General features: G+C 41.3%; 1 protein-coding gene across 1 annotated transcript in view; it reads left to right on the top strand.

Annotated features, from left to right (window-relative positions):
* The first annotated feature begins 2,366 nt into the window (after positions 1-2,366).
* DPYSL2 (dihydropyrimidinase like 2) overlaps positions 2,367-25,023 on the top strand; it is a 134,367-nt gene continuing 111,710 nt past the window's right edge. The window contains exon 1 of the mRNA XM_063448493.1: positions 2,367-3,148. Coding sequence (XP_063304563.1) covers positions 2,822-3,148 — 327 coding nt within the window. The 5' untranslated portion in view covers positions 2,367-2,821. The remainder of the gene's footprint in view (positions 3,149-25,023) is intronic.

Below are 25,023 nucleotides of genomic sequence, written 5' to 3'. Positions count from 1 at the left end.
CCGCAGCTTCTGGGAGGTAAATTGCCGACACACTCCAGCTCCCAGGTGGTCCAGTCATTCGTGCATTAGGTCGGTCGATTGAATCTACCGACCGCCGGGCAGAAAGGCACGAACAAGCCTTTTCTGCAGGCAAAAGGAATACTTTTAAACATTGGGCCATAGTCCAGAGGCAACAGGCGGGCAACCAGGCTCCTCCAATGCAATGTGAGAGATTGGTCTCGTCACATGGTTAAACATGCCTCTATTGGTTGTAATACTGACAGCCTCTGGAGGCTGACGATGCAGCACATAGAAAGCATTAGTTTCAAAGCTTTCCTATCAGAAACCATGGATGCGTGCGCAGCACTTGCTGTGCATGCACATTAGGCTTCCAATGCCCTCTACGAGGAGCATTGGATTGGACTAACACCTGTGGAAGCCATGCCTCCTTGATGACATCACAGGAGGTGGGGAGGTGAGAAGTGATTAGAGAATTTAGATGCAGGAAAAAGTAGGAGTATTTTTTTATTTTTTTATTAATGTTATTGAAAAAAGAGACCTGGGGGGTGAATCTGTATATAACTAGGAACTGGGGCAATGCAGTGTTAGGAAAACAGGTTTGCATTCCTAACGTTATATTGCTCCTCTGGGGACATTACCTCATAATTATTTCTTATATATGTTCCACGTTATACACTAATCATCACAAAGAAAATGTGTTATAAAACGGAGTATGACTCAGCTTTGCAGTGCTTAGATATCCCCTTGCATGGACAAGGGAATGGTTTTGCAAGGAATATTTATTATAATCTCTAAATTACTTTGATCGATTTTAAAGGTAAATAAATGTAAGCAATGGTGCAGCTACAAAAAAAATGCCTGCACATACTAAGGATGTATTATCAAACTTGGATAAAAAGACGAGTCGTGTTCAGCAAATCTCCTGTTTGCAGAAAAATTATTGTAAAGTGCTGTGGAATAAGTTGTTGGCATTTAAATACCAATAATAATAATAATTACTGAGTTTGTCCAAGCTGAGCATCTGCTAAAATTTATAGGACTTTAGCAAGTGAATAAAAGGATATCTTTCTAGGGAAAGGCTCCACTTGTTCACTATTGGTGTAGCAGATATACATAGGTCTTTGTTACTCTGCAGATTCTATGGACCAATAGTATTACTTTGGAAACCCCTGTTCGAAGTTCATAATAACTAGTCACAACAGTTAAAAATCATATCTCCTGAGGATACCATATATCTCTAAGGGGAAAGTTATATCTATTTCAATATAGAATTCTGTCTTTGGCTAACCTGCTCTAATTAATAAATGTATCTGAATGCTTGGCAGTCAATAGTTGATCATTTCCAGTAAGAATCCATATTGCATTGTGCCATTTGCCTGCTAAAATACTTATACCATCAAATCCAAAATATAGAAGAGACTGACATGTATATTTAGAGAAAGCTTTGGGGAATGTCACGTTATATACACAGTAGGTCTGTAACAATTGCTATATAGATGGCAGAAAGCCTGGTATGCATGCAGGAGTCAAGGAGTACAAAGGTTTTAACTCATTGATGTCCATGTCACATCCCCCTCTCTTCTCGCAGTGGATGCTGATTCTACGCTTGCTGTTCCTGGCAGGATCCACATGTCACCTCGGAAAGGCAGCTATGTGTGGTGCTGAAAGGACAGCGCCTACATGGTAATGCAAGCAAACCAGATCCCCCACCCGCCCTTCCTCTCCGTGCCGCATACTAAGAGCCCCAGCCCACGGTACTGCTCAATCCTGCTCACAACATTCTATTGTCAATGTCCATTCATTGAATCATAATGCACCTCAGAACCAGCATACAGCCCAGAACCAACATTGCAGCCGAGACCCAGTATGCAATCCACACCCACGCTGAGCCCAGATCTAGCATGCAATGCAGAACCAGCATGCAGCCAAGACCCAACATCCTACCAATCATTCTAGAACAGTGTAGAACACATATTTTAGATGTAGTCTGCAACAATGTAATATAATTAATCTATCTTCTATCTATCTATCTATCTATGAATCTATCTAGTATATATCTATCTATCATGAATCTATCAATCTGTCTTTCTGATGTCTGTCTTTCTATCTCTATCTGTCTCATTGTCTATCACCTATTCAATTTAATTTAAAATATGCATATATTTACACCTTATAGCATTACCATTGGCTTTCAATATAGCCATTTACCTAATTCAGATAGAAGCAATGATGATGATGCATTTTACAATCCCACCCCGGAACATTTTACCGTATTGCTTTTCTGCATAGAGACACAAGGGCAAGTTACACACACAGGCACAGCTGACACAGCGTTGCCTCCACACACACACCCCCACCCACCCACACACACACACACACACACACACCCTATTTGAATCTTTCTCATAGGAACCTCACTCTCTTCACCTGCAGCCAACAAAAACACCAACATTCATTCTGCAACTTGCAGGATCCATGCTGAATGATTTATTTGCCAGATGCCTATTCACATCACTTCCGGATCCATCTCCCATTCTGCTGCAGAACCCCCTCCCTGCCCTTTAATTCTGTGAAGTTGGAGGAGCAGGCGGTGTGCTCCAGTGATCAGTGAGGAGGGTCTCAGCACAACCTTTAACTGGTTATAGAGAAGACCCAGCATGGTGTGAGGAGCAGTCAGTTCTATTGTTCGCTCTTAACCTGCAGTGCCTTCTCCTCCCACCTCATCACAGTCCTCCCCCTGCAGCTTTATTTTCCCCCCTTTATTTTTTTTTTTTTATCTTTTATTTCTCTGAATTAACTAGTCCATCCCTAGGGGCTCGGGATGGCTGACAAGAAGCAACCTGGCCGACAGAATGAAGGGGAGGAGGTCCCAGCTTTCTTCAAGAACATGGGTTCAGGGAGTCCCAAACCCAGGCAGAAATTCTGTGGAATGTTCTGCCCTGTGGAAGGATCGTCTGAGAACAAAACCATAGATTTTGATTCTCTGTCGCTGGGGAGAGGGTCTGGTAAAATCATTGCCCAGCAGAAGGACGTGGCTGGCACCCAACAGCCAGGTCCCAGAACTGGAGAGACACCAAATGGATTCGGGAGGAAGATAGAAATCAAGTGCCCACAAGGAAAGGAAGCCCTTCAGTATCTCAATGATAAGGTGAGTTATCACAGTGAATAGGGGATGTGACTGACAAGCCATAGAGAAGTAGGGTGGGTAGAACTTTAACCCTTTACTTTACACCTTCAGATACTATAGTGGGATCATCTTCCTCAGAGTGAACAAAGTTGATATGTCTCTATACTAGCAATAGGAGCATTGCAATGAACCTCTTTGTGTCTGCAATCTTTATTCTAACCATGTCCTGTTGTACCTGTCAGAGGCTGATGACACATTGTTCTTTATTTCTTCTTCTACATATTGTGAGGATGTGCCTGCTTGAGCATAGGTGAATCAGGTGCTAAATCATCTTACTGGTCTGTTTTTGCACAGCTAAAAAAAAAAAATAAGCAAATTTAGAATTATGCCCATGATAATATATGTGTTAATGTAGCCCTTGACTACATCTGGACATTAGCTATTTTCCCAAGGACCCCACCCTATACATGGAGTTTAAATACAGTGAAAATTTGACAGTTATGTCCATCTTCATGTTATGACTAGACAAAAAAGGCACTGATATGTTGAGTTTTTCCATATAAAGACCAAAGGATATCCTCTCACTTGCACATGATTGACGTGCCAATGACAATGACATAAAATTATGTTATGTGACTATATAGCTATACAAGACATGTCTATTGCATTATTATACTAAATCTTAATTTGAATAAAGTTGTTTTTTAATAGTCAACTCCATGATAAGCCCACATTTGTACATGTTGGCAAATTCTACAGTTAGAATAGAATGAAGTCATAAAGTTTTGGCTGTGGGTGTCTTGGGTGGGGTGACATAACTTCTTCTTGTGTATAGTCCTCTATATTTTATAAGAAGAGAATTACTTTTTAGTGTCAGGAATTAAGTCAGTATTAAGTCTGTTGAGTCATTTTTATTTGTTAAGAAGGGATGTACAGAATTCTGTGAAGACCTAAAATGGCAGAATTATGAGATTGCAATTGTATCTTAAGAGTATTTCACAAGGTATTCATTAAGGTAAATGTACAACCTACATATGGTAAACCTACTGGTATCAACTTACAAACTAAACTCAATGTTTGCATATATCATTCCTATTCATTGGAGCGGTTGGAAATACAGTGGCACCTGTTGTGAGCAGAAGCTCTTGAGAGGATCTGTCTTACCTTAGGCAAACCTTTTCCAAGTTCATCTATATAAAAAAAAAAATCACAGTCTACATGGCAGCACAGTTTACAACAGTGGATCCGTTAAACTCACACACGAATTCAGTCAGTGTTGCTCTTTATTTAGCTAGCTTAATTTGTTCCTAAAATTAGTATTTCTATGTAGGCCACAATGTATCCTCTTCTTCTCAGTTTGATGATGAGACTTGTTTGAAATTCAAAATAAATTCAAACGGAATTCCACATTTAAGGAAAAAGTACCCAATCTGAAAAAAAATTCTCCAAGTCAGTTAATCTTCCAGTTTGGCTATGTTTGCCTAAAATGTTGAAGTCCTGACAATTTGCACTTTAGTAAATAAACCTGCTGTCTGTAGTTCATAGTGTATGAGAAGGAAAACATAAATGTATGGCTATGGACCAGGAGCTCACACAGAAAACTAAAAATGTGTACGCATACAGGTGAAGGAAATAAAGAATAAAGGGCTCACTACAGGCAACAAAGGATTCTATATTATTATTTTTCAAGATAGACTGAATACCACATGACTTTTCTTTGTATCACTCCCCATAGTTTACAATTTTCATTTTAGTTAAAGGGAAATTATAGTGCCAGGAAAAGAAAGTTGTTTTCCTGGCACTACAACACCCTATATTGCTCCCCTCCTTTGCTCCCCCCCCCACCCCCCTTGTGGTGCAGAAGGGGTTAAAAACGCCTACTGCCGCCTACCTGATTCCAATACAGATTCACCTTGGTGCTGATTCAGGCTCCGCCTCTGCTCCTTCCCTTCCAACGTCAGCCAGTGGCGGAGACCTAATGTGCATGCACGGCGAGTGCCGTGCTCACATTAGGACTTCCCCCGTGGAAAAGCAATTTTATAATGCTTTTCTATGGGTTTTTGGGTGATGCTGGAGATCCTCATGCATAGGGTAAGGACATCCATCGTCAGTTAGGCGACCAAAAGTCGCCTAACAACCCGGAATTTCCTTTAGTGGCTCTCTGGTAGACAGCCACTAGAGGTGGAGTTTACCCTCCAAGTCAATTATTGCAGTTCTTCAAAAACTGCAATAATTATCATTGCACGGTTAAGGGACCTGGGACACTTCACCCAGACCACTGCCATGAACTTATTTGGTCTGGGTGCCTATAAAGTCCCTTTAATGTATCTTGTACTATGTCATAAATGTATCTTTAAATTAAAAATGTACCTGCAAAATGAATTCACTTTTTAGATATGACAGAATAAGTGTGACATATGAGGTGCATCAGATATTGAAATGAATAGGAGCTTCAAGGGACTGCCTTAGGCTTTCAGGTGTCCTGTACAAAATGTATGAGTGACGCCCCTCCCCATTGTCAGTGTAAGTGTTAGTGTTAACTAATCCATTGCTTTCCGGATAGAATGGACTTGAAGTTATGTGAGAAAAACACCTTGCATTGGCTAATGCTTTGGCTAATGCTTTAAATTTGCTGGATACATAATGGGGGCCATTGTCTGATATGACTGTCTCTGTCTGGGATCCCATGTCTTGCAAAGACAACCTTTAACTTATGTATTACAACAGCGGATGACATGCTGTGAAGCTTGTCAAGCTCTACATATCTCCTGTAGTAATCAACAAATTTGAGATAATCAATATTGTGCCAGGTGAATAAGTCAGTAGCCACTATTTGCCATGGTACCGTCTGATGTCGCTAATAATAGGCTCTCTAAAGTTGGAGGTACAGTATGTAAGGCATATATCAATGCCTTGGTGGCTGTTATGTATGTGTGACAGCATGTCAGGACGAAGGCTTGAGGGAATGACAATGTACTCACCTTTAAAGATTATGCCATATAGGTATGAAATTTCATCTCGGCGATTCCAGGATTTCAAGACATTTTGGGGTGATTTATTTTTGTCATCAGGCCAACAATTTTGTATATTGTCCTTAAGTATTTGAAACTGTGGGTTCCTTTCAGTCTGAGTTTTGATTTCTTCTATCTTTGGGTGACTGACAGGAAGACTGCTGTATACAGTGTACACTTTTATGTCCATACCGTCACTGAGGCTTGAGTCATAGTCAGATAATGACTTTCTGGACAGCGTGTCTACAGCTGGAATGTCTTTGACTGGATAGTGAGTGATAGTGAAGTCATACCTCTGGAGCTGTAGAATCCTTCTTTGCAGTTGTGGAGGACTAAATGTCATGGGTTTGAACATTATGGACTCTAAGGATTAATGATCACTTTTCATGAGGATATGACGTCCATAGATATAGTGATGAAAACTCTTGAAGCCAAACAGTATGGCAAAAAGTTATTTCAATTTGCAAGTAGTTAATTTCATTTTCAGTGAGTGATTTTGATGCATACACAATAGGTCTTCCATATTGCAGCAATACCACTTCAAGTCCATACTTGGAAACATCAACTTGCAGTTTTTGTTCTTTCTGAGGATTAAAATAGCCTAACACTGGTAGTGCTTTTTACTGGGACTTTCATTTGGCGGTATTGTTATTTTGTGTATATGCTGTGGTGCTTTGCTGCTTTTAATTTTGGCCATTATTGCAGTACCATACCACGCTGTATTTTATACATATATCTGCCTATTTTTGTCCTATATTATTAATATTTTAATATAATATTTCATCAATTAATAAACCCTTATTTACTCTTGAATTCGTGGAGTCTGGGTCTTCAACTGAAAATTATCGAAAGCCTGAATAGGCACCCGAGAGCGAAGTACATAGAGCCTAAGAGGCTCCATCCTTGTGAGTTCAATCCTCATATGATACAATTGTTTGTTTTTACCTATATGGAAAACACTATGTATGTCTCATTTGTTTTACAGATGTAACCACCATATCTATATCTGCAATAGGTGGTATATCCTTTTTACTCTGTATATTTTTCTAAGTGGGTGTGAATTATTTTAATTGTTTCACTTTACCTTTAGGTGTTAAGGGATTACACCTTTCTGTCACACTTACTTTTATTGTCTATTTTAAGTTGGAAGCGCCTACACAACTATACACCTTGTGTATATTTTGTTTGACATTTTGAGAGGTAGTTGACCATGCCTTGTACTGTCTCAAGTTCACATTAGTCTTTCGGTGACTTTATGTCTCTCACCGCAGGGATTTTAGCAGGAGCAGGTTTTATTCCATAAGTTGTGAAGAGATGCCTAAATTAACAGACTTCTGTGGCACAAATTATGTTTTTTTTCTGGGTTAAGCCTGACACTAGTGATGTCGCGGACATAAAATTTTCCATTCGCGAACGGCGAATGCGAACTTCCGCAAATGTTCGCGAACGTGCGAACCGAGCGAACCGCCATAGACTTCAATAGGCAGGCGAATTTTAAAACCCACAGGGACTCTTTCTGGCCACAATAGTGATGGAAAAGTTGTTTCAAGGGGGCTAACACCTGGACTGTGGCATGCCGGAGGGGGGTCCATGGCAAAACTCCCATGGAAAATTACATAGTTGATGCAGAGTCTGGTTTTAATCCATAAAGGGCATAAATCACCTAACATTCCTAAGTTGTTTGGAATAACGTGCTTTAAAACATCAGGTATGATGTTGTATTGATCAGGTAGTGTAAGGGTTACGCCCGCTTCATAGTGACAGACTAAACTCCCCATTTAACGCACCGCAAACAGTCCATTTCCACAACCGAAAACTCCCCATTTGCACAAGGTTGGATACCAAGCTAGCCATGTCCCGTTCCTTGTCCTCACTGATGTCATTAAAGGTCTCTTCCTCCACCCAGCCACGTAAAACACCAAGGCTCCCCAAAAGGTGACAACAAGCCTCATGTATTTTTTGTTTTAAATGTACACTACTGTTACACCAGATATATGAGTTGAACTGGTGTGACACTGTGCCTGTAACGAAAATATAACCCAACACGCAGAATTAAACTAAACAGAAGACAACAGAGGGGAGATACGTCTACCGGACCTAGAGTGGCCGGACTCGACGTAAAGGAGGGAGATACAGAGTCAGGAGCGATCCGAGGTCAAGGGCACAAAGAGACAGCGTAAACTAGGACTAGCCGGGGTCTGGTACACAGTACCGGCCGGCAAACAGAACAGATAAGGATAAAGAGATAACGTAGTCAGAAACAAAGCCAAGGTCAAGTACGAAGGAACACAACTGAACACAACAAGCGCTAAAGGGAACTGAAACAGAAACCATGATAGGGCAAGGAACTAAGGGAAAAAGGTTAGTATATATGCCTAAACATCTATTTTTATTGGTCCCTGTCACATCTACGCCCAAAAAGATAAGTGTATGGGGAGTGTGGCATGACAGGGACCAATGGGAGGCCTTTGCCAATTTAGGCTCCCACTGTCCCTTTAAGAGTGCGTCTGAGACCCGCGGCACGCTTTTAGAGTCAGGCTTCTCGCGGTCACTGCCCGCCTTCCTGTTGCAGCCGTCAGATGAGCCGCGCGCGGCTCTTGCAGCAGTAGAGCCGCGCGCGGCTTGAACAGAGGACCCCGGCCGGCCCCTGGAAAGGGTAAGTACCACTACAGTACCCCCCCCCCCCCTGAGGACACGCCCTCCGGGTGGGGAGGGCCAGGCCGGGCAGGAAAATGAGAATGGAAGGAACGCACAAGGTGAGGAGCGTAAACACCATCAGCGGAAATCCAACTGTGCTCCTCAGGCTCATAGCCCTTCCAATGCACCAGGTATTGAAGTCGACCTCTAAGGAAACGAGAGTCAAGAACGGCAGAAACTTTGAATTCCTCATGACCCTCCACAGAGACAGGAGGGGGAGGAGGAGTATGCCGGGTATAGCGGTTGCGTACGTAAGGCTTCAACAATGAAGTGTGAAAGACATTAGGAATACGCAGATTCTTAGGAAGACCCAAGGCATACGAAACAGGATTAACCTTATGCAAAACACGATAAGGACCAATAAAGTGGGGAGCCAATTTCATAGAAGGCACCCGGAGGCGAATATTTCGCGTGGAAAGCAAAACCCTGTCCCCCACGACATAAGAAGGAGCCGCCCTGCGGTATTTGTCAGCCTGCACCTTCTGGCGAGCAGCGGAATCCACCAAAGAATACTGAAGCTGCTCCCAAATATTACGCAAACCAGCCAAATGCTCATCCAGAACTGGCATGCCCTGTGAGGAGAAAGCAGCAGGAAGAACAACGGGATGCTGGCCATAGACAACGTAAAAATGACTTTTGCCGGAAGAATCATGAGTAGCGTTATTCCGAGCAAACTCAGCCCAAGGAAGAAGGTCAGCCCAATTGTTCTGATGGTGGGATACGAAACAACGAAGGTACTGCTCCAGAGATTGATTGGCATGTTCAGCAGCTCCATTAGACTGGGGGTGGTAAGCGGAAGAAAAAGAGAGAAATACCCATTTCCGAACAAAGAGCTTTCCAGAACCTGGAAATAAATTGGCTACCCCTATCGGATACAATAGATACGGGAATACCATGCAACCGAAACACCTCTCTAGCGAAGATAAGTGCCAGTTCCCTAAACGTGGGCAGCTTGCGAAGAGACACAAAGTGAGCCATCTTGGAAAACCGATCTACTATCATTAGGATAACAGTGTTACCATTCGAAGGGGGTAATTCAACAATAAAATCCATGGACAGGTTAGACCAAGGTCTCTCGGGAACGGGTAACGGATGCAACAGCCCACAAGGAACTCTACGAGAAGATTTCATACAGGCACAAGTAGTACAAGCACCTATATAGTCGGTGCCATCCTTGCGCAAGGAATCCCACCAAAAATACTGAGAAACAGCTGACATAGTTTTGGAAATACCAGGATGTCCAGCAGTCTTAGTGTCATGATACAACGACAGAATATCCCGTCTCTCGAGAACATCAACGAATAGTTTATTAGTAGACCTCTCGCTAGGTGCCATGCTTTGTTTCGCTTGTATGGTCTGTATGATGGACGAGGAAATAGACAAAATAGTAGTAGCTATTATCCTGTCTGGGGGAATGACAGGAGTAACATCAATCTCCTGTTTGTCAGCAGTTTCGAACTGTCTGGACAGAGCGTCTGCTTTAGTGTTGCGATCACCTGGCCTATAGGTGATAATATAAATTGAAATGGGACAAAAACAGTGACCACCTAGCCTGCCTAGAAGACAATATTTTAGCCTCACTAAGGTAGGATAGGTTCTTGTGATCCGTTAATATGAGGATGGGATCCTTAGTTCCTTCTAACAAATGTCTCCATTCTTTGAATGCTAAAATAATAGCAAGGAGTTCGCGATTACCCACATCTTAATTCTTTTCTGCTTTGGACATTTGTTTAGAAAAGAAGCCACAAGGATGCAATGGCTTTTCAGGTGACTCTCTTTGGGATAAGACAGCAACTACCCCAATATCGGAAGCATCAACTTCAAGAATATAGGGCAGTGAGGGGACAGGATGCTGTAAAATAGGTGCAGATGCGAACGTAGTTTTAAGAAATTCAAAAGCCTGAAGTGCCTCGGGAGACCAGACACGAGTATTGCCATCCTTTTTTGTCATACGGGTGATAGGCGCTACAATAGAGGAAAAACCTTTAATAAAGCGTCTATAATAGTTAGAGAAACCAAGAAAACGCTAAATGGCTTTCAAACCTTGTGGTAGAGGCCATTCCATGACAGCAGAAAGTTTCTGGGGATCCATACGAAAACCTTTAGCGGAAATCAAATATCCCAAAAACTGGACTTCGGATTGGTCGAATAGACATTTTTCTAGTTTACAATAAAGACCATTAGCAAAAAGGGTCTTCAGAACTGTTGTAACATGTCTGTGATGAGTGTGTAAATCTGTAGAGTATATTAATATGTCATCCAAGTACACAATTACAAATGTGTGAATAAAGTCTCTTAGGATGTCATTAATACATTCTTGAAATACTGCTGGGGCATTACATAGACCAAATGGCACAACAGTATACTCGTAATGGCCAGATCTAGTGTTGAATGCCGTCTTCCATTCGTGGTCTTTCTTAATACGTATTAAAATTGTATGCACCTCTAAGATCCAATTTAGTGAATACAGTAGCATGTTTTAGCCTGTCAAACAATTCCGTGATTAAAGGTATAGGGTATGCATTTTTGATGGTGATTTTATTTAGACCTCTATAATCGATACACGGTCTTAAATCACCTTCTTTCTTCGATACAAAGAAGAACCCTGCTCCAGCCGGAGAAGAGGATCTTCTAATAAACACCTTTTCTAGTGATTCCTTAATATACTCCTCCATGACACGGTTTTCTTGAACAGATAAAGGGTACACCCTGCCCTTTGGAGGTATCGTGCCAGGCAATAAATCGATAGCACAATCGTAGGGTCTGTGAGGCGGTAATTTGTCAGCCTCCCTTTTATCGAAGACAGTCTTGAGAAATAAGTACTGATGGGGTATTACAGTAGACAAAGGAGGAGTAGTAGGAACATTAATAGAATTCAAAGGGGTGACTTCAACAGTACAAGACTTGTGGCAGGCTTCGCTCCATGATTTTATTTGCCTTGACTCCCAGTCGAAAATGGGATTGTGAGCACGTAACCATGGGTACCCTAACACGACGTGAGAAGAGGGAGAGGTGATGACCTGGAACTGAATGGTTTCAAAGTGTAAAACCCCTGTATACATGTGTAACGGTACAGTTTCATGAGTAACAACTGGAGAACTTAATGGTCTACCATCTATGGCCTCAACGGCCAAGGGTATCTCCTTCTCTTTGATGGGAATGTTGTATTTCTTAACAAAACCAGAGTCTATGAAATTTTCAGCTGCTCCGAAATCAACCAGGGCGTGTATGTGTTCAGCTATGCAACTCTCTCCCATATGCAAAGAAACAGGGAGAAGCAAACGGTTAGGAGGCAATTTAGGAGACTTAGATATCACACCCAAGGCCAGTCCCCTATAAGGTCTTAGGTGCGAGAGTTTTCCGGAAGCAAAGGACATTCCTTTACCATATTGTCTCTCCTACCACAGTATAGGCAGAGTCCGTCCCTTCTCCTATGTAATATTTCAGTATCAGAGAGTTTGGCAACCCCTAATTGCATGGGTTCCTCCTCAGATACTTTAACACTCAGATTTATCAACTCTGGGGTTAATAGGTGTAACAAAACGTCTATTCCTGTTTTTAGTATATTACCTGTCACGAATCCTGTTATCTATATCAATGAGGTAGTCAATAAGGTCCTCTAATCCAATAGGAAGCTCCCTAGCTGCTACCTCATCCAATATAGTGTCAGATAAACCTTCCATAAATGCAGTAGTTAACCCATTGTTGGTCCAATCTACCTGTGAAGCAAGGGTACGAAACTGAATAGCATAATCAGCCACAGACCTAGAACCCTGTTTAATTCTCATTAATGCTCTAATGCAGCATTTTTTTACCTTTTCGTTGTGTCAAAAGTTCTACGAAAAGCCGTAAGGAAACTATTGAAATCATGCACCATAGGTCCATTAGCCTCCCAAATAGGATTTGCCCACTCAAGAGCTTTATCGGTTAGTTGGTGCATAAGGAACCCCACCTTAGACCTTTCTGTGGCAAAGGAACGTGGATACATCTCAAAGTGGAATTCTATTTGATTCATGAAACCTCTGCATGTCTTAGAGTCCCCTCCATACCTAGGAGGAGTTGTTAAATGGGCCGAAGTATTAGGCAAAGTAGATACTTCAGGAAGAAGAGGTGTAGGAGGGTTAGGTGTGGTTGCTGGAATAGTTCTAGATAAGAGCGTCTGGAGAGCCTGGGCTATCTGATCCATACGGTGATCCTGCTCTACAAATCTAGCCTCATGAGATGCCATCTGCGGGGTCCATGGCCCTATTGCAATGTAACGAAAATATACCCCAACACGCAGAATTCAACTAAACAGAAGACAACACAGAGGGGAGATACGTCTACCGGACCTAGAGTGGCCGGACTCGACGTAAAGGAGGGAGATACAGAGTCAGGAGCGATCCGAGGTCAAGGGCACAAAGAGACTGCCTAAACTAGGACTAGCCGGGGTCTGGTACACAGTAAACAGTAAGCCGGCAAACAGAACAAATAAGGATAAAGAGATAACGTAGTCAGAAACAAAGCCAAGGTCAAGTACGAAGGAACACAACTGAACACAACAAGCGCTAAAGGGAACTGAAACAGAAACCACGATAGGGCAAGGAACTAAGGGAAAAAGGTGAGTAAATATGCCTAAACATCTATTTTGATTGGTCCCTGTCACATCCACTCCCCCAAAAGGTAAGTGTATGGGGAGTGTGGTATGACAGGGACCAATGGGAGGCCTTTGCCAATTTAGGCTCCCACTGTCCCTTTAAAAGCACACCCGAGACCCACGGCGCGCTCTTAGAGTCAGGTGGGACACGTGACCGCTTCTCGCGGTCACTGCCCGCCTTCCTGCAGCAGCCATCGGATGAGCCGCACGCGGCTCGTGCAGCAGCAGAGCCGCGCGCGGCTTGAACAGAGGACCCCGGCCGGCCCCTGGAAAGGGTAAGTACCGCTACAGTGCTCTGGCAGGCCCTGTAACGCACACGTGTGAAGGAAACTGACTGCTATTATTTCACAGTCAAATTTCTAGTTTTTTTTTTAATGTACACTACTGTTACACCAGATATGAGTTGCACTGGTGTGACACTGTGCCCTGGCAGACCCTGAAACGCACACGTGTGAAGGAAACTGACTGCTATTATATTACAGTCAAAAAAGTTTTTTGTTTTTTTTTTAAATGCAAGCTATTGTAACACCAGATATGAGTGGTGGCACTGGGACCACCTTAAAAATATTGGATATCGCTAAAAATCATGATCACTATATACTTTCTCTACAAACCTCTTTATCCCATCTAGAACTAGTGCCCAGTTAAAATACTTGACTCTTACTTACCCACACTCAGTCATGCCACACACATTTCACCACTACTGTCACTGAATCCCTCTGACTACGGCTAAATTCATCTTCTACATCAGAACACTACTCCTAAGATTGGGTTGTATCCATGTCTCGGGTCTTTCATTTAGAATAGGGGCAGCTTCGGTCTCCTTCAACACTGACACTCCAGTGCATAGTATTAAAAGATTGGGCAGATGGTAATCCTCAGTCTACAACCGATATATTCCGCATCCCGAGAAAGAAATGAGGAAAGCTTTTAAAAGTTTGGCTTTGTAAATTTGATGCAATAAGTGTGTTTTTCTTTAATACCTTTTCACCCTCTTTGCATGAACCCGATTTACATATATTACTAATATGTTTCTGAACATATATATTATATTATTCACTCACTCACTCACTCTCTGGGCCGGCCTAAGACATCATGCTGCCTAGGTCCATCGATATATTACTATGGGGGATAATGTATAATAAACACAGGTTACTGTCTATGGGGGGGGGGGGGGGGATAATGTATAATAAACACAGGTTACTGGCTATGGAGGATAATGTATAATAAACATGAACACAAAAAAAAAAAAACACAAAAAAAAAATGAATGCAGCTTCAGAATTAATCTAAATTGTATGCTGTCTAGGAGGTGGGAGGGAGGGTCTGCTGCTGATTGGCTGGAATGTGTCTGCTGACTGTGAGGTACAGGGTCAAAGTTTACTCAATGATGACGAATAGGGGGCGGACCGAACATCGCATATGTTCGCCGTCCGTGGCAAACGCGAACACGCTATGTTCGCCAGGAACTATTCGCCAGCGAACCGTTCGGGACATCACTTCCTGACACCTCTTTTTTCTGGAAAGCTGTAACACAGTGGCAAGGTTTTGATCATGCTCTGCTCTGGTTTTCCCGTAGATGAGAAAGGATGATGTTTGAGCCTGTATCGCCTGAACACTGTTTAAAAATAGTGAGTTTGGAGGATTCTTCAGTGAGCTAATAGCCCAATATCCATATCTAGCATCTAGGACACTAAAGTACTGAGCACCTGCTAGCTTGGGTGTTATATATTCAAGAATAGGTAAAGGATAATGAGGTCATTTGATTTCCCTATTGAGATCCGTTAGATCTAGACATACCCATACTTTTCCTGTACGTGGCTTCTCAGCAATAACCATGATGACACTCTGACTTTATATGCTTTCGAGTTCTTATTTAAGGCGCTGTGTAATGTGAGAGGGATGTGTCTCTGTGGGTGCACTATTGTTGCTGCCTGTGAGTTTAAGTGTATGGTACACTCTCCAGGGAAAACCGATTTCTTTGAAGATGTCTGCGAAGTTCTCCATCATGGTATATCACTAGGAATGCTTGCGACAGATAGTAACAGTTTAATGAGGCAAAAATCTATGCTGCTTTTTAGGTCTATGACAGAAGGTGCTCTCTTGTTGATGATATAGAATGTCAGGAACATTTGAGCGTCTTTGTGCTGGCATTTCAGGTCACATTTGCCTTTAACTGCCAAGCATTCACTACCGTAGCCATATACAGTTGTAATGAAAATTATTCAACCTCCATTGAAAATCTGGTTTAATGTCAAAATGTACAGACTTTTAGCTGTTTGCAATGAACAAATCAAACAAAAGCAACTGAAATAGCTCAAAACAATGAATGCTTCAAGTGGTTTCCCCTAATTCAACTGAAAATGTAACTTAGAATGACTTCCCCAGTCTCAAAATTATTCAACCCCCGAATAGAATCCCTCACAACAGAACATATATGCAAAACAGGTGTTGTCTCAAACACACCTAATGCAGCTAATTAAGGGCTTTATTATTTGCACAAAGTGTACTTGAGCTGGAACACTTGAACTACCTGAACTGGCTAGGGGTTTTCTTGAATGTCATGTTTGACTGCATGTTAGAAATATGATGATAAGTCAAAACAATGGCCCACAACGTTAAGAGAAGAGATCATCAACCTTCACAAAAAAGGAACAGGATACAAAAAGATAGCAATGCACTGAATGTTTGAAGAGACACTGTTAGAAGCATAGTTTGCAAGTTCAAAGTTGAAGGAACAGTGGTTTACTACCTGGACTGGACAGAAAAAGGAAGCTATCAATGGCTGCAATCAGATTTCTGAGATAACAGGTTGTAAAAATAGAATGACTGCGCACTGAAGTTTCAGTGAGCATGGTAAGACCTGTACTAAATGCAGAACGTTTCCATACCACTACTGAACCAAAAGCACAAGAAAATAAATCAGTATGCTCAAAATCATATAGAGGAGCCACAGCAGTTTGGGGATTCTGTTCTGTTGAACGATGTAACAAAACTGGAACTTTTCGGCCCAATGGATCAACGGTTTGTCTGGAGGAAGAAGAATTAAGCATACTCTGAAGAGAACACTCTGCCTACAGTTAAGCATGATGGTGGCTCATTGGTGCTCTGGGGCTGCTTTGCATCCTCTGGCACTGGAAACCTGCAGCATGTGGAAGGCGAGATTAATTTATTGAATTTAAGGAAATCCTAAGAGAAAACATCATGCTGTTTGTGAGGAAGCTGAAACTTGGGTATCATTGGACCAACAAGATAATGATTTCAAGCATACCTCAAATTCCACCAAGGCTTGGTTTCAGAAGAAGCCCTGAAAGATTCTATCTTTAACTCCGTAGAAAATCTCTGGTGGGATTTGAAGTAGGTGGTTGCAGCACGCAAATCCAAGAATATTACTAAACTGGAGGCCACTGCTCATGAGCAATGGGCTAAGATTCCTCAGGAACACTGCCAGAAGCTGGCTATGCACCTTGTTTGCAGCAAGTCATAACAGCAAAGTACTCTACTTTGAGCTCTACTAAGTAGTAAAGATGCTTGCCATGAAGAGATTGAATAATTTTGAGACTGGTTGGCACATTGCTGGAAGTCTGGAAGTCTGTAATTTTGAGAATAAAATTCTTTTCAATGGGAAATACATAATTTTGATTACAACTATATGGGGTGAGGTGCCAGTCACACAGTGCATTTGGTTTTCAGCTTATTGTATTTGTATAGGGGAATGTTAGCTGAGGATCCAGTGTCTATCTTAAAATGTATTTCAATTGGTTTTGGACCAGCTTGAAAACTGGCAAAACATAAATTTTACTTACCGTAAATTTCTTTTTCCTGAAGATTAGAGGCAGTGCTTATACCCATGGGATTTAATCTAGAGGGATAAAAAACAGGCAGGCAATCTCCAAAACTTTTCAAGGACCTCCCCCAATTAACCTTTGGCCTTATAAATAGCTTCCTATTCAACACATCCCCAGAAAATACAAAAGCCGACCAACCATACCACTCTGACTATGAACAAATATGGGGGGGAAGTAAGCACTGCCTCTAATCTTCAGGAAAAAGAAATTTACGGTAAGTAAAATTGATGTTTTTCCCTTCAGATTAGAGGCAGTGCTTATACCAATGGGATCTCCAAAAGCAATCCCTTAGGGCGGGACTCAAGTCTCACTGCAAAAAATCTGCAACCAAAGTTGCATCTACCAAGAACAACAGACCAAAGTGAGTGAAGAGAACACCTCGTGGCTGTTATGAGAACAAGAGAACGTATAGCAGAAACCCTCAGGCAACCGATCTGAACATAACTGATCGAAGGAGCCTCAAAGGCGGTAGATGAGAAAACTCTAACGAATGCAGACATTTAAGGAAACGTAGACAAAAACTAAACGCCCAGGCAGTGGAATTAGACTTCCAAGACCCTAGAACGCTGTTGGGAAAAGTTAGAAAAATAGTGTTAGATGGAAGATAGAGAAAACTAACTAATCCAATCTAACTCCACTTTCTCCTGCCAAAAACAGAAACTTGAAGTCCTTTCCAAAATAATTTGGGCGACTACCCCCAAAGACTGAAGACTCAAATCAGCAGAGAACAAATCCCAAAAGAAGATCCCTTGCGGAAAAGATTCCCTGAAGATAGGAACAAACCACAAAGAGCCTAGCAGAAACTGGTGATCTGGAGACCAACCTCTAAATATCAACTGATAACCGAAATTCGACCTTGAGGGGCTCTGGCTTTAAACCATATGCAAAGCCCATCCGAAGAAGAAAGAAGAGATTAAAACTCTGAAGCGGACGCCTGTTTTACTAAGGACCAATATCCTAAAAAACAACACCTTCCATACCTGGAATACATCTTGGAACAAGATCAATTTATAGTAAAAGAACTTGTTAATAATTTCCTGAGACAAAACCTTATCCTTCAGTATCTGGAATACATAAACCAGGTAGTCAGATTGAATTACAACAATTTTGAGAAGCGGTACCCTTGAGAATTCCAGGATGACTATATACAGTTACGGTCCCCAAAGATACCTGTGGAACATATATGATGAATGGTGAAACAGCTACTTGCCACCAAGGTAGGAAGACTTTCATTCTCACCTTTCCCATCCTATAGGATCTTGGGAAATAGGGAACCAGGAGGAAACTATAGGTTAGACTGGAATACACAAAATAGAAAAGGAAACCAAAGCTTACGGCTCTGTCCAAGCTTGAAAACACTTCATGCTGTATGATCTAGAAGTCCCAGTTCCATAACTGGAAAATCAAATTCTTACTATTGTTAGAGTGAAGATTAAGGAGTCTGAACCAATCTGCTTTGTATTAAATGTTGACTACGTAATGTTACAGCTAAACAGAGGAATATTAAGTTCTATGCATAAGTGAACAGATCTAAGAAAAACTAATCCAAGCAAATCCAGGAACAAGATTTTTCAAACAAGATGACCTTGTATGTACATAATTGCTACCGAATGTGGAACTATCTGACCAGATCCGGATAAGAAAATACCTGGTCTTTATCTGAAAGGCAAAGAGCTATCCAGCTAGCCTTCAGTCCTATGTAGTCGGATAAGATTTGACAAATTATCTCAGCTAAATTCCCTATCTCCCTATGAGAACCTAGCTGAGACCTGAAACATCAGACGTAAAATTGTGGACGATCGATTTGAGAACTAGAACCAAAGAAAGAATCGACTGGCATCCTTTATTTCTGCCTGGTTCAGAAAGGAATGACCGAAGAATAGGATTTTACTGCAAAATCTTATTAGTAACCATAACTGGCCACTGAAGGACCTGTAAACAGTACTATACCTAAAGAAGCTGAAGAGACCAAGCAGGTTCTTACAAGACAGGAACCAATATTATTTCCCAAGAATCTGTCTACTGAAGAAGCAGAGAGATTTCAGGTGTTAATGCCAGAGATAACCACAATTTTTCCCTCAGGGAATTACCATTCTCTGAGAGTCAAGACCCTTGTCAAAATATTTACACCTGAACTGTTCCTTGACAAACACCAGAACCGCACACTTCCTGAAAGGGGAATTATTTATCAGAAGATTGATTAGCATCCACCTGTATGCTGTCGAAACACCCTAACCTTTAGGGCTGGTGTACAAATTCATTAGATGCCCCTGAGGAAGCAGAATTGTAGAGATTCAACAAATTTATGGATGGCAATATTTTGTATAGTGAGAGCATCTCAAGCGGCAATTGCCATAAGCATTTTCTTAAAAAACATTTACTTAAAAACTGAAAAATGCAGACAAACCTAGGCAGAAAACCATCTCAGTCATATCGTGTCTATTTGCAGGGAACAAATTGAAACTGGTGGAATTTACTTACGGCACCTGAGGTTCCTAGTTGGTCTCCCATACAAGTACTAACCAGGCCCCAGACTGGATGGCTTCTGAGATCTGACCAAATCAGGCATTTACAGACTGGTATGGTCGTAGACTACACCATGATCCATAGGTTTGCAGCTGTACTAGAATTTTCTTCAAGCCCAATAACATGAGGAAGAAATAATTTCTCATGAAGACTAGTTCATACAGGTTACCAACTTTAATGGCGGAAGCGAGACTGATTACATAGATATACAGTCAGAATAAGACAATACCCTAGATTTAACACAGTAAAGGAATTTAAAGGGACACTCCAGGCACCCAGACCACTTCTGCTCATTGGAGTGGTCTGGGTGCCAACTCCCACTACCCTTAACCCTGCAAGTGTAATTATTGCAGTTTTTCATAAACTGCAATAATTACATTGCAGGGTTAACTCCACCTCTAGTGGCTGTCTACTAGACAGCCACTAGAGGTCACTTCCTGGGTTCTAGCACGCTGTGTGAGGACCTCCAGCGTTGCTCAAAACCCCATAGGAAAGCATTGAAATGATTTTTCAATGCTTTCCTATGGGGAGACGTAATGCGCATGCGCGGCATTTCCGCGCATGCGCATTAGGTCTCCTCGGCCGGTGGGCGAGATCAGTCTCGCCCACCGGCCGACGCAATCACAAGGAGGAGCGTCGCGGAGGTGGAGACAGCGGCGAGGGACATCGACGCTGTCCCAGGTAAGTGACTGAAGGGGTTTTCACCCCTTCAGTAACCGGGGATTGGTGGGTGGGAGGGAGAGGGACCCTCCAGTGCCAGAAAAATGGATCGTTTTTCTGGCACTGGAGTTTCCCTTTAAGCATGCGTGGGATAGGCATAAGGCTATCCTAACTATAAGATAAGGCCAGAGACTAATGAAAGTATTTAGAAAACTGGACAGACTAGATGGGACGAAAGGTTCTTATCTGTCGTCACATCCTATGTTTCTATCCAGGCTTTCCATAGCCGTAATTGGGAAGCAAAGGCTAGAACAGAAAGAATATCTATAAACTGTACTACAACCTGTTTGATGCAGGCTCTGCAGAATCAATAGCAGAAGAAGTACTTTAAAATTGGAATACCAAACAACAGCCTTACCTGCTATAGGCTTTCATTAGCCGCATTTGGGTAAAACAATGTATGAAAATTGAATATAGACATTTAAAAGCGTATACCCATATGTGTGTTATGCACGTTTAATAGAGCAAAGTGCTCCGTCCCAATGTTTATTGTATGCTTGTTAATGCCCCTGTTTGAAGGAAATTAACTTGTCGGGAGTGTTATATCATCTGTGATATGGAATACAACTGTACCCGGAAACATGAGTGTAGTGAACAATGACTGGCTGCTGAATAACCTAATGTGTGAAACTTGGGCCTTTTGGGTCCCCCAATATGCTTAAAAAAATTATATAAGACCTAAACTTTTTTTGCAGATATTTTTGTGTAAGAGTGACAATGGAACACACATATTTTTGAGCCAACACACCTAGCTCTGGTATTAATAGCTGCAGGGTTCGTAGAGGTGACCCTTCCCATTCTTGTTGCCACTTATCTTCTCGATGTATCCTATGGAGTGACTCAAAGGAGCAAATACATATAGTAGTATTAGAGTAGAGTAGTAGTAGTATTAGAGTATAGAGTAGTTTTATAAAATATATTTAAAACAGGGTACTCGCAAGTAAAGAGCCTCTAGATAAGGCTCACTTTCAACACTTGTATTGCTAAGGGCCATACCACCTTCTTTAGCAGGATGTAGGAACCAAGTAGTAAAGTCATGCATTAAGTGCAATAATTTATAATATACAAACAAATATTATATAAAATAACTATAAATTATTCCAGAACACGTTTCACCTCAGGCTTTATCAACTGGGTATATATATCCTATGGTGAGGCTCCTGTTTTTATACCCCCTTAATAGGGGGGTAATTAGGGCCAAACGTGTGCATTCCAAGCCTCCTTTTAATTTTTTTCGGGTTCCTCTATGACACGGAATCATTGGGGTCAAACGCGCGCAATCTACTGGTTCACCGGAAGTGCATTGCATTTCATGTCCCCATTTCATTCCCCTTCCGTACTCCTCGGTGACGTGGAGGTCGCATCTGTTTCTAATTCATCGCGTCACTTCTTTGTCAATTTTCTTCCAATACATACGATACAAAAAAAAAACATTTAGCTGCTGAGGCCAATTTCTGTCTCTATGCATCTCCCTTCTTACATAACTTACAGCAACCTTTGTAGTTCATATTTCAAGGTTGCATTTCAGTTACCAACGAGGTGGCGGGAGGCATCCGTTGGCTACCCTTAAATTGTAAGTGAGATTGCAAAATCACAGGAGAATCTGTAAAAAAATATTGTTTTTGGCTTTTTATCATGCCTGGCCTAAATATGTGTTCTCCTGCACTGTAAAAAAACGTGAAGTACAAAAATAGGGAAAAAGTAAGTAATGAAACAACGGTCAGTCTGACCATGGCTATAAATAAATAAAAAGGGAATAAACCAGTTGAATAGTTTTTTTTGTCCTTTACACGTTATCAGTCATCTGCACAAGTGTTAAATTTCTTCACTAATAAAATCATGTGTACACTTTATAGTTTTTACTTTAATTTGCTTTGCAACATGAAATGTACTACCTAAATTACCAGCTTATTGAAGAGCACATTTTGTTGCCATTCCAATTATTTAAAGGGATACGCTAAGCACTAAAATAACCTTTGGTTACTGAAAAACACACAAAAATATGGTTACGTGCTAAAAGAGTACTGGTGGATGCAGGGCCGGCCTTTGGTGATCAGGCGCCCTGTGCGAGCCCATCTCGTGGCGCCCCCCTCCTTCAGCAAAACCCCTGATCCTTCTACAATAACCCTGTTCCGCCTACTACAAAACCCTTCCACAAAACCCCTGCCCCATTTCTACAAAAACCCTACCCCCCTTTTTTACAAAACCCCTGCTCCCCTTTTACCAAAACCCCTGCCCCCCTTCTGCAAAGTTCCTTCTCCCCCTTTAACAAAACACATGCTATCATTATATATCATTCTATATGTCTACTATGCAGCAATGTACACAGTGGTGTATTCTGGTTTTGTGCTGCCCCCCGCGCCACCCCCTCCCAACCCTTCCCCCCTGCCCCGCCTTCTAAATACACACACACACATTCACTGCCAGATACACATACACTAGCTAACAGACATACACACTCACTAACAGACAAACACACACTCACTAACAGACACACACACTAACACACACACACACACTACCAGACAAACACACTCTCACTCACTAACAGACCCACACTCACTCACTAACATACACACACACTCACTAACAGACAAACACACACTCACTAACAGACACACACACACACACACACTAACAGATACACACACACTAACAGACACACACACTAACAGACACACACTAACAGACACACACACACTCACATTAACACACTCACTTTTTAAAAAAATTTAAACCCCCCCAGCCTTCTTACCTTTGGGAATGCTGGGGGGGAGGGGGTTCTCCCTCTCCCTGGGGTCTAGTGGGCCCATTTGAGGATGTGCGGTGTGTGGTCATGGTTTATATAGAGGCTCTAATAAAAGTGAGTGCACCCTTTCTACCTATTTTATAGACTCATAAAATCGAAAGGTTCGTACCCAATATAGTGTATATTCATGCTTTTGTTTCATATATTTGGACTACCCACCAAGACCACACACCGCACATCCTCAAGCGGGGATTGTACCACTTAAGCGCTTTCCATTGAAGCTATTTATTAGCTCCATTTCCTGTAAGTGTATCTCTTTTTACTCCATCCTCTATTTGTAGAATATGCAATACTATATTCCCTCCTATTATCCTCTGATTTCTCATTGCATATATCTAGGGTAGCTTAATGAAGCAGTTTTGGTGTATATATTATGGCTCTGCAGTGTCAGGGCTTCATTTCTTGCCTTATAGCCCTAGTCACATGTCCCCTGGCTGTAACTCACACAACCTCCATAAAATAAAGCTTTTATTTTCAACTATTACAGAACAGTGTGTTTACTTTAGAAATTCTTATCTCCTGCTCTGTTAATTGAAATGTACTCATACATAGGAAGCTGTTGCAGGCTCTAGCAAACAATTGACAGAGCAGGAGACAATAACTTCTAAATTAAACACACTGTGCAACAAAGTAACCTACAAAATTTGAGAGCTATTTTAGGGAGTGTGTAGGGAGGCTGAGTCACATCCAAGAATGATATGGTTATGGCTGCATAAATAATTAGATTTAACTCCTAAATGACAGAAAGCTGAGATTTGAGACTGTAGGGGCATGATCTATACACCCAATCCACTTCATCGTGTTAGTTGCTTTGGTGCATGGAGTGTTCCTTGAACGTCTGGCTGACATTAAAGGAACACTTCCAAACTGTAAATGAAGCTTCAAAGATCATATCATTCAAGAGTCAGGGAGAGGGGAGGAGTGAATGAGTTCTACCATATGTCTCTTAGTATTACATTAGTATTACAGAGATTGCTATCATTTTTTAAATAGCTTTTCTTTTGTGGAAATATATGATTTAATTGTACTTAGTATATGTGGGCATTATGCTCAAATTCATACATTATTTTTATATTCTGTTGCCATTTCTGGTGACCTGAACTGCTAGTAATGTCATCAGGGTCCTAACAAATAAATATAGGCATTGTATTTGACCATATACATGGTTCGATTTTTTTGTCTCACCTACTGTATGTAAGAAAAATTATAGTTTTGCTTTATATATGTCAAACCCTTATGAAATATTGTAAGATAAAGGATACGGTATGCTGTCTAAAGCTTTTCATTACCCAAACATTAATTACACAGATATTTCTATAAACGATGAAGTAATAAAAGGAAAATAAATGTGTAAAACTGCATAATTTATATATTTAGAGTTGTGTGAACAGCAATCTGTAAACAAAATTGCTGTTTTATCATATGTTTATGTACTAACTATACCACCCATGTTTCAAGTAAGTGTTTTGTTAAGATTTTTGTAACAATACATTGCTTGATAATGAAGGTTAACAGTCTGTGTAAAAGTGTTTCCAAACTTTGTTTTCCTGGTAAGAAAAACCCAAACATATTATTTTAGATTTCAAGGAAAGTGTATAAATAAGAACTTGATTAGTACTAAAATATTATAAAGAAAAATATATTTCTATA

This window comes from Pelobates fuscus, chromosome 3 (genome assembly GCF_036172605.1).
Source record: "Pelobates fuscus isolate aPelFus1 chromosome 3, aPelFus1.pri, whole genome shotgun sequence".
NCBI lineage: Eukaryota > Metazoa > Chordata > Amphibia > Anura > Pelobatidae > Pelobates > Pelobates fuscus.
Note: the sequence above shows the minus strand (reverse complement) of the source record. Positions and strands in the feature narration are given on the sequence as shown.